This window comes from Triticum dicoccoides, chromosome 4B (assembly GCF_002162155.2).
Source record: "Triticum dicoccoides isolate Atlit2015 ecotype Zavitan chromosome 4B, WEW_v2.0, whole genome shotgun sequence".
In the NCBI taxonomy this organism is placed as follows: Eukaryota; Viridiplantae; Streptophyta; class Magnoliopsida; order Poales; family Poaceae; genus Triticum; species Triticum dicoccoides.
The window spans coordinates 490,919,686-490,929,212 of record NC_041387.1 but is presented as its reverse complement, the minus strand read 5'-3'; the positions used below and the strand labels follow the sequence as shown (position 1 = coordinate 490,929,212).

Below are 9,527 nucleotides of genomic sequence, written 5' to 3'. Positions count from 1 at the left end.
AAAAAGACCGCCCACTTTATCTCTTCTTTTGTTGGGAAAAAAACGGTCACAAGTGATGAGTTGAGCAAGCAGGACCACCTCTCCTCTTTCTTTTGAGGAGTCTCTCCCCCGGCTGCCCCATATATGTATGTGTATGCTGTGGTGTTGGCCACGATGACCTCATTCCGTTTGGTCACCGCATACACACGACATCGAAATGCTCCACCAGCTCACACAACAGCATGGAAAAGGGATCAAAAGCGTGCCATGGCCATCCCCCCACGTGATTGACAAAAGCGCCGGACTGGTGACAAAAGAGATCAAAAGGCGGCCACCGCAACCTTTTTCCTTTCATGTTTGAACAGGATGATGGATCATGGATGCCCTTTTGTTTCAACCGGAGATAGACTCTACTAAACAGACGGGTAAAAAGAAGAGAATGTTGTTTGTAGACCAAAAAAACACAGAAAGATTAAGTGTGGATCGGCCAGAAAGAATAAGTGTGGATCGGCTAAAGTGATTGGGCTATAGCTACGGTTCATATATCTCACAATTGATTCAAGATCGGTACAAAAATGACCGCTAATGTTTCACATAAAATTGAAGAGTTGTGTGTCTGAAACTACCGACATGCACTAATAGTATTTGACATAGATTTGCAAACTATAGATGGGAATCATGTAGCTGAAACTACTGACATTTTCAGAAACAACATTAATGGTACAAGCAGAATTCCTGTAACACCATCTTTCAGTGGTACTCCCTCCATTCCAAAATAAGTGTCGTGGTTTTAGTTCAAATTTGAATAAACCACCACTTATTTTGGAACAGAGAGAGTATGATGCAAGCAGGAGTGCATAATTCCTTCAATACCACTTATCACTCAGTGCAGTATACACATTGGTAAGTAACTCTGAATGTTATAAATCATCGCTATAGCAAAGCATCAGTTCAGGTCAACCAGCAGCTCTACAACAAGCATCTTATAAGCTAATCCCGCAAAGTCTCAAATATAACTTGGGGATCTTTGCATACTGCTAAGGTAGCATCTCACACAAAAGCAGGAAAAAAAACACACCATAGAGCACCGCAGCTGCCACGACTGGAAGAAGAAGAATCTGTAGCCATCATGTTGAATCCTATGATACAATCCTACCATCTCAGCCAAAAATCTAATTGCACACATGAACACCTCCTAATTATCTCCGGCCTATCATGTCACCTCCAATTTATCTGAAAAGGTGCAAGAAATATTAGGTTCCATGCTCTCTAATGGCAGTGGCAGCTAGTACAAAGTAGTTTTATGCCTGCCTTACATCAGCAGTCAGAAAGCGAGGCCCTGCTTCACAAGTTTCCATTTGGTTTCTCACTATCAAGCGCTTTAAGCTTTTCCTGCAATCGTTAGGAACGTCTCACATATATATTAACTACCAGCTTTGAGGATCTACACAATAAAAACATAACGAAAAACTTACATGTAAAGATGTATTTTCTGAGGTCAAGTTATCACACTTCTCCTGAAGTTGTTTCAATTCTTCCTTAAGTGAACTGTTCTCCTGCTTCAGCAAATCAGCTCGACTGGCTACTTCCTCCCATTCAGCCTGTGCAGTATAACACCATTTATAACGCAACATATATAATACATTCTGGTTCAAAAAAATAAATACAACAGAAGTAAATAGTAAATTTGCATTAAGGCGTCCTTTGGCATAAAGGAAAAATGTACAAATATTGGAGGATCGAATCCCTATAGGAAACTTCCCATGGTGCAGTCTGGAACAAACAAATAGCTAGCTCATCAGGATTCCCCTGAGAAATGGCCTCATAAATTGGAGGAAGATTAACATTATATCTTACCTCATGTTTTCTCTCTATTTTATGTCTACAATTCCTGCATTCTTCGTGTCTATATTTTTGAAGTTTTTCCCGTGTGCATGATTACACCAATATTCCCATGGTTTTTCTATTAATGTGTTCGTAAATTATTGTAATCCAAATATACCAGTTTCCACAGAAATAGCATGACATTGCATATTTAATTTGTGCCAGTGTACACCCAGCCATGGCATCATTTTGTGTACAGCAGTTTCGGATATCCTTAGCAGGAAAAGTAGATATGGTTGGTAACTTGGTATGCTAGCAAAGCAAAAGTTTGCAGTAAGCCAAAACAACCAACTATGAACCAATCATGCAGGTATTAGAGCTAGGGAATAACCAAAAAAATACATAGTCGACCTAATTTTTTTATCAGCAGGATTTTTATCATGTTTTCATCTACACGCATAACTTCAGGAACGAATGTGTGGTGAAAAGTTGAAGATGTGTCTCAAGTAAATCGCTTTTAACCCTAAGAAAATGTAGGTACCAGTTTTTATCAGTTATTCAAATGCGGTAATCCATATTGTCTCTATGATCCTGCTTCTGACAAACACACTTTTTTCAGACAATGTTTGCACATATTTGTTCTTCAAAAAAATCAGTTTATGCCATCCATTGAAGATAGTACAGAAAACACCATCGCCAGACTGATGGCAAAGTTTGCAGGCACACATGTATGCCGAAAATGATCGTGCATAATTAGAAATTATTTCCATGGAGTCAATAATAAGTCCAAACAACATCCCCAGCTCACTGCTGTTTAGGCTAGATTTAGGTACACTTCACTAGTTTAAAACTTTATACTGGCCAGGTACGCTACAATAACTAGACACCAGATCTAATAGTGGTCATTTGCAGTTGATGAACTATACTGCACTGAACTTATTAAAAAATCCATTGTGAAAAAAATCCATGAGAGCAGGAAAGACTTGGTTAGCAAAATGGTAAAATAGGCAAACGCAGGCTATGCAAACGGGATTGTCATAATCTACCGCAATGCCAAATACAATCTTATGCAGCCTATCTGAAGTCAATCCTGAGCTATCTCCTCATCTTATTGCAGTCTGCAACTAGAGAACCATCACCAACTGGTTCTTTTCTCCAACAACTTGGTCTCTCCTAGATAAGCTATCAACAGTCCAAACTATCCAGACCTGCTTGCACGTGCCAACAAATAATACTGAACCGTTCATCTGAATTATGCAAAAACTACAGACCTGCTTGCGCAATCTAGAGCGACGAGCTGATTCCCTGTTTGATTGCTTCCGTTTTTGTTTCTTCACTTCTCGTTCATCCTACATTAACAAAAAAAAGCATACCTAAGAAAAAAGAAGTGCACGGCAGGGCCCTGAGATAAAATAACCATGAGAACTAAAGCCTAAATAATAACAGACCTGTATGACCGGATCACTGAGAACGATATCACGAGAATTTGATGAAGGAGCTGATGTCGGTGCAGCGACAGCTTTGCCATGCATAGGTACAGAAGTAGGAGCACCCCAGTAATCCATTCCCATGTTTACACCAGTTGCTTGGCCAGGCATGGGAGGGGGAACAGGCCAATATGGCATCATAGGGTTAAGCACAACTGGCCCAGAAGATACTTGTGTGGGCTCAACTGCCGTGCCCTGAGCAGTGACTCCTTTATTGCTAGCATCTGGCCAAAAGAAACAATCAGATTGTAGTTGTTTCCTAACAAGGAAAGCTTGGCAACTAATGTATATGCATTTCAAAACAAGAATCATAGTACTTCCTAAATCCTTTTCTCCCCACTTCCCAACAAGTCACCGAGTACCTTTAAATATTACATTAGAGATTTGAGGACCTACCATTAGTTGGGCCCTGCTCAGAACCATCCTTTGTGTGTGAACCCTGCAGGCAAATTATTCGTTTATGTCGGTCTTAGGTAAGCATGATGACGGTAATATCGACCATACAGGACAAGAAAGCATCTAGTTTGTCCATCGACTAGCAGGATAACCACATGTTTCAAAAGACATGAACAACATTGGCCATGATAAATTTTATACAACTACCAAAGATGCATGCAGCATAAGGAGGGTGACCAACAATCAATATTAACATGGAGTCGAATATATTAACATCTGTTAAGAGGTGCTGGGCATGGGTAACAATCAAGAATTCAATAGAAGGGCTACCAATCAATTCTTCAGGATTGTCACAAAAAATAGAGCTGGATAATCATTGGTCAGTATCCTCTTAACCAGGATTCACGTTCCTGGATTTAGCAAAAGGCCTGCAGCCCGACCAGAAGCATAATCCAATTGATTCGGTCAGTTTCCCACTTCGCTATATAGAATGAGTGTGCAACGCTACCAAATAGCACCTCTATATGTACCGGATCGGCGGTGTAGGTGTCATCTGGCAATAGTCGAAGATCGGAAAGTTTGGTGGTTTCTCATGCCAAACAAGGAGAACAGTGAAAAAAAAGTAGGCTGTTTTGGAATCTGTACCAGATTACTAATGAGCTTAATGAAGATAAGCATAAAAAGGTAAATATGATGAAATGACATACACTTTTAGAATTTGTACTGCTTCCTCCAGAATAACTTCCACTTCCACTCTCGCTGCAGATCACATTAGTGAGGACTCATCACCTATCCATTAGAAACACATGAACGGAATAAAAAGAATTACCTTTGTGAAGAACCTTCATTGGAGGATGACACTAAAGGTTTTGCAGGTGGCGTTTTATCTTTTACTGTAACTACATCCAGACTACCTAAGCTTCCTTTGGATCTCTTCAGGGGAGTCTTCCGCTTATTTTTGTTTGACTTATCTGTCTCTGACCCTCCAGCACCAGGTGTCTAAAATGATGAAACAGAACGGGAAATTTTAAAATATGAATGCCTATGCGGCATAATAATAGAATAGTGATAATCGTTAAGTAACAAGTTTGACAGCAATGCTTCCAGAACCAAAATATAGGACTCTAAGAATAAACTTCTGAAAAGTATCAGGTGAAATTATTCTTTTGTTCTACCAAGCAATAGAGCGGCTAAATGATGTCAATAACTTACAGGAGTTTGAACTGTCCCATTTGGTGCTTGAACAGGATATGGGCTGTATGGGTGTGAGCCCTGATGTGGAAACATTTAGAGCCATACAGAAGCATGATAAAATTACACAGCCAAGTAAAATGTAAGAGAGTGGACTACCGGTGGCATAGGTGCCTGCTGATATGGTGTGCCTTGAGCATACATCGTTGCATATGGTGGCGGTGTCCCGTAAGGAGGCATCATCTGCCAGCAGATGAAATTACATGTTAAAATACTGTTCACAAGACTTTCAGAGGTTGTACTAGCTAATAATGTATTTCATAAATAGTAGCAAACCCTATGACTGAAGATTAAAGGATCTGCCTAACTCGCACATCCATGGAGAAGTTCATCTCGTCAGTCATGATTTTGCTTGAACTAGTTAACTAACATAATTCTTGAAGAACAGATTAAGGGATAGTAGCCACTAGCCAGCCAGTCATGGTTTACAACATTATGTCAAAATAATAGTAATTCAACACTACAAATATACATAATGTACCTGTGGACCCCACATATATGGATGCCCCTGAGGACTTGGAGCCACCGTTGAATGAAAATAAGCCGGCGGGGTCATTTGAGCCGTACCAGGGACATTATAGTATGCCTAAAGATGTATGCTGGTTGTTAGAATAATAAAATACTACTCCCCCCGTTCGGAATTACTTGTCTTGAAAATGGATGTATCTAGAACTAAAATACGTCTAGATACATCCGCTTTCGCGACAAGTAATTCCGAACGGAGGGAGTAGATCATTAGAAAGGAATGCAGGATAGTCTCATTCTAAGAACCTGAAACTGGGACCAGTCAGGATATGCTGTAGGAGGATTAGTAGGTGTACTCTGTTCATTCTGAAACAAGTAAAACAAGGTAAGATAGTGACAATAATTACTCTTGGAGTTTAGATTGTTCACACAGACCTGTGATGTCGACGATTTCTGGGATTTGGACCTAGTGGCCACATCTCCCTTTCCCATTATTATTTCCTCGCCTCTAGTCCCTTCTTCCTTTCACCTCCAAAGTTGCAAAAAGTAAAATGGGGTTTTCCCTTTATAGCAAGAGAAAACAACTAGGGTTCATGGCTATAGGCAACACATAATAAAGTTCATGAAAAATCAACAATTATCAAATCAAGGACCTAGACTAACATTAAAATCATCTCCTATCTGCGAAGAAGGAACAAGGGAGATTGACACTACCCAGACAAGAAGTACATTGGAAATATCTAGGTGTGACCTACAAAAGGTATAAGCACCGTCAAGTGGAAAATTCTACATACCAACAAAGGGTTCAAATCCAGATAGTGTTGTTAAACACTCCAAAACTGTTTCAAGTGAAAATGTACATTTTACGAGAAAAGCATGTGACGTACCAGGTTAGCACTTTTCAATCAACCAAAAAAAAGGACAGACCCAGTGCTAGAAGTTCCCACACCAGGTGGGGTCCGGAGAGGGATTATAAGAGGTAGGTCTTACCCCTGCCCAGTGCAATGCAGAGAGGCACAAGTGGGGAGTACTTCACCACTGCCTGTCCTGTCCTTTCGCTTTTCAATCGAATATGGAAAACAATAGTTCTGAGAATCAGCTATAATGGGAAGAAAAAAAAATGAGCATCTACAGCAATATGTGTATAATTAAAAATTCATTCTATTCTCTCCGATATGACCCAACATAAAAATATTACTTCCTCTGATCCAAAATAAGTGCTGTGGTTTTAGTTCAGTATATATTTTATCACCCCAAGTGCAGCTTCTGAGATTTGGAACACCGAAAAAGGTTAGTTCTTATTTGAGACTACTAAACTTGACAAATATACACAAACAACAGCAAAACCACAACACCTCATTGATTCTCCAACCCACGTACTCAGACATACATATGGAGTGATTCACAGAACCTTTCCACAGACACCTCATTGATTTACCATACATCATTTAAGTAATCATGTTCACCAGCATTACTACAACTCTACTGGCACTATATATACCATAGAGGCGAGAGGCTTTGGGTGAATCATAATAAAACCACATTCCGAGTAAAAACAAACAAAACACTCACATAAAAATTCAGAAGCGGTCTTACGTCACTCGCCTTAATGGCTTCATCTTCAGTTATATCTTTCATGGCGCTTAAACCAAATCTACCTCTTGCCCGAGTGAAATTAAAAAGTAATAATTTAGGCAAGCAAGGAGGCTAGATCATGGTGATACAAATATTTCAAAGAAGATAGAAATTTGGCATTGCCAGAGCATCGGAAATCCAAAAGTGTATCGGAACTATAGAAAGCTAACTTACATGAAAGAAATCCATGAAGTAAATGGCGAACAAATAAAGGTAAGGTAGCAGCTTCCTACCCACAGGCACCTTTGTTCTTTTATGTGTCCTTCGTTTCGTTGATGGAGCGATGGAATCTCTAACCAGACCTGAACGCCACAGGGAGTTTTCTTCTTTATTACAAAGAATATCATAGAATGTATTGATAACATTTGCTAAAAAAACAAAAAGATAGAAACACTAATTATATCTTGCTAAAAATAAACATTAACTATAATGTTCCAGACTAGCAATGCACAAGAAACATCTGTATCCATAGCATGATTAAATTTATACCACGAATATCCAATAAGATAGCAGCGTTACCACCATTAAGCAATTTGTCAACAGACTAGTTTCACAGGGTTCATCATCAGAGTCTATAATGGGGGTCCAGAACTATACATCATGATGGTGAACATTCAGAGCAAAAACTATATAAGGGCCATCATAATTTGCTAATTGGGCTCCTGCTTACTCTTAAGTTGTCCTGGCAATGAGATATAGGCATAACTTGTAGATGTTGATGGTAACTATTTAAGGAACAACTTAGGGCGCCATCATCATCCAGCTGCATTTAGCAGTTAGCATTATGGGGTCTATCATCATTCATCAGCTATTATTTTTAATAGTTGTAGTAATTTACATATTTCTTCATGCAAATTAAGGGGAGATGAAATGTCAAGATAGCTAGCCTTTGCCCAAAAGAATTTGCATAGCGTGGATAAGGGGTTGACTCGTGCAGCCAGCATAGTCAACAGCAGGGGCCTCGACAGCATCATGGTGACACATCGCAGAGCAGACAAAGGTGAGGCCGTCAGCCTACCAGAGATGGATAAGGTACACAAACATGCTCTCTGTGCTAAAGTATCCAAGCACAAACTCAACTACTCCATCAGCAAGTAGTAGACACCTCAAAACAAGTTCTCCCTGTGTTACTACCCCATTCCAAACTATAAGGTGTATTAGTTTTTCCAAAAGTCAAACCTTCCTATGCTTGACCAAGTATATAGCAGAATTTCCACATCTACAATTATTAAATAAATATAATATGAAAATATATTTCATAGTTAATCTATAATGATATGATATTATAGACATTGATGTTTTCTCTATAGATTTGGTCAAAGTTAGAGAAATTTGACCTTTTGAAAAACTAGTCACCTTATATTTTGAAACAGAGAGAGTAGAAACAAAGAACTCTACTTCAATTCGATGTTTCATTTCCCTAGAACCACAAAGGTCTCAGCTTCCCACTAAATTCCTTAATTCTTTGAAGTAATGAAGCCAAGAGAGTATTGTTCTTGAACCATACTCTGGTGAGTAGGCGATCCACAAAGCAACAGAGAACACCAGACCAAGCAACAACAGTATTTACCATTTATTTTTATTTTTATTTTTATAGTTGCATTCCAGGATAGCTACCTGTTTCAAACAAAGTGAGCGAACCAACTGGTAGAAATAAATATATAAATTTCATTGTGACTGGGATTTAAGTATTTAACGCACTTAAACCTGCTCGGGTATTCACAATACATGATTAAGTACGCAATGGGCAACGTCCTGTCAAAGTGACACAGCACCAACAGCACTAAGTAAGACGCGTCAGAACAAAATTAACCAACGGGAGAAACAGAAATCAAAGTCTACGGAGCACCATAAGAATGGCGAATCCAGGGATCCTCGGGAGCAATTCCACACGACAATCCACGAAATTGCTCCCGAACACCACGCAGATCTAAGTAGCACCCCTAGCTGGCCCCGAATTCAGGGGCGGGTTTGGATTCGATTGCCCACGGGCGAGAGAGAACGGAGCAAATCCGGCAAGGCTAGGGCTTTACCAGAAGAATGAATCAGCGGGGGCGGATCTCGGCTCCACGCCGGCCCGGTGGAAGGGGGCAGAAGAATTCCGTCGAGGCGGCGAGCTTGCTTCGGCGGCAGGAGGCCCGGAGGCCGTGGAATTGGGAATTCTGGGTGGAGGCGTGGCGCATGTATGGAGATGGGAAGAGAAAATGGTCTGAACGCACTCCAATCGCAACGTCGGACAGACAAACAGGAGAGGAGGGCGCATAAAAAGAGGAATCAAGTGGCGAAGCGTGGTGTTTTACTACTTGTCCAATTCCTTTCCTTTTTTCTTGTCCTGGAGTAATGGCTAAACTTTTTCAAGATTTTTTTTCTTTTGAAAAGATTGGCCAGTGGTCAGGTTGTAAATAAATTTTGATTATATAGTTGTACTACATAATTTTGGTGTGGTTAACATGTACTGCTTAGTGTATCAACAAATAATGATAGTTAATA

The 9,527-nt window shown here is 39.9% G+C and overlaps 1 protein-coding gene across 12 annotated transcripts; it reads right to left on the bottom strand.

The window, feature by feature from the left end:
• Nucleotides 1-821: 821 nt before the first annotated feature.
• Nucleotides 822-9,307, bottom strand: LOC119291049 (bZIP transcription factor 1-A-like). 12 transcript variants are annotated; one of them, XM_037569749.1, is made up of 16 exons: nt 9,071-9,307; nt 7,271-7,339; nt 6,393-6,501; nt 5,838-5,931; nt 5,709-5,768; nt 5,419-5,523; nt 5,037-5,120; nt 4,899-4,958; nt 4,516-4,685; nt 4,394-4,445; nt 3,687-3,729; nt 3,252-3,514; nt 3,075-3,152; nt 1,455-1,580; nt 1,296-1,371; nt 822-1,212 (listed from the first exon to the last, which is right to left on the bottom strand). In XM_037569749.1, exons 4-15 carry the CDS (start codon nt 5,892-5,894, stop codon nt 1,324-1,326), a joined length of 1,146 nt encoding a protein of 381 aa, XP_037425646.1. In that variant the 5' UTR covers nt 5,895-5,931; nt 6,393-6,501; nt 7,271-7,339; nt 9,071-9,307; the 3' UTR covers nt 822-1,212; nt 1,296-1,323. The 12 variants fall into 12 exon arrangements, with proteins under 12 accessions (XP_037425646.1, XP_037425649.1, XP_037425645.1 ...); XM_037569752.1 differs by having other exon boundaries at nt 5,838-5,924; XM_037569748.1 differs by having other exon boundaries at nt 6,290-6,460.
• Nucleotides 9,308-9,527: the final 220 nt, after the last annotated feature.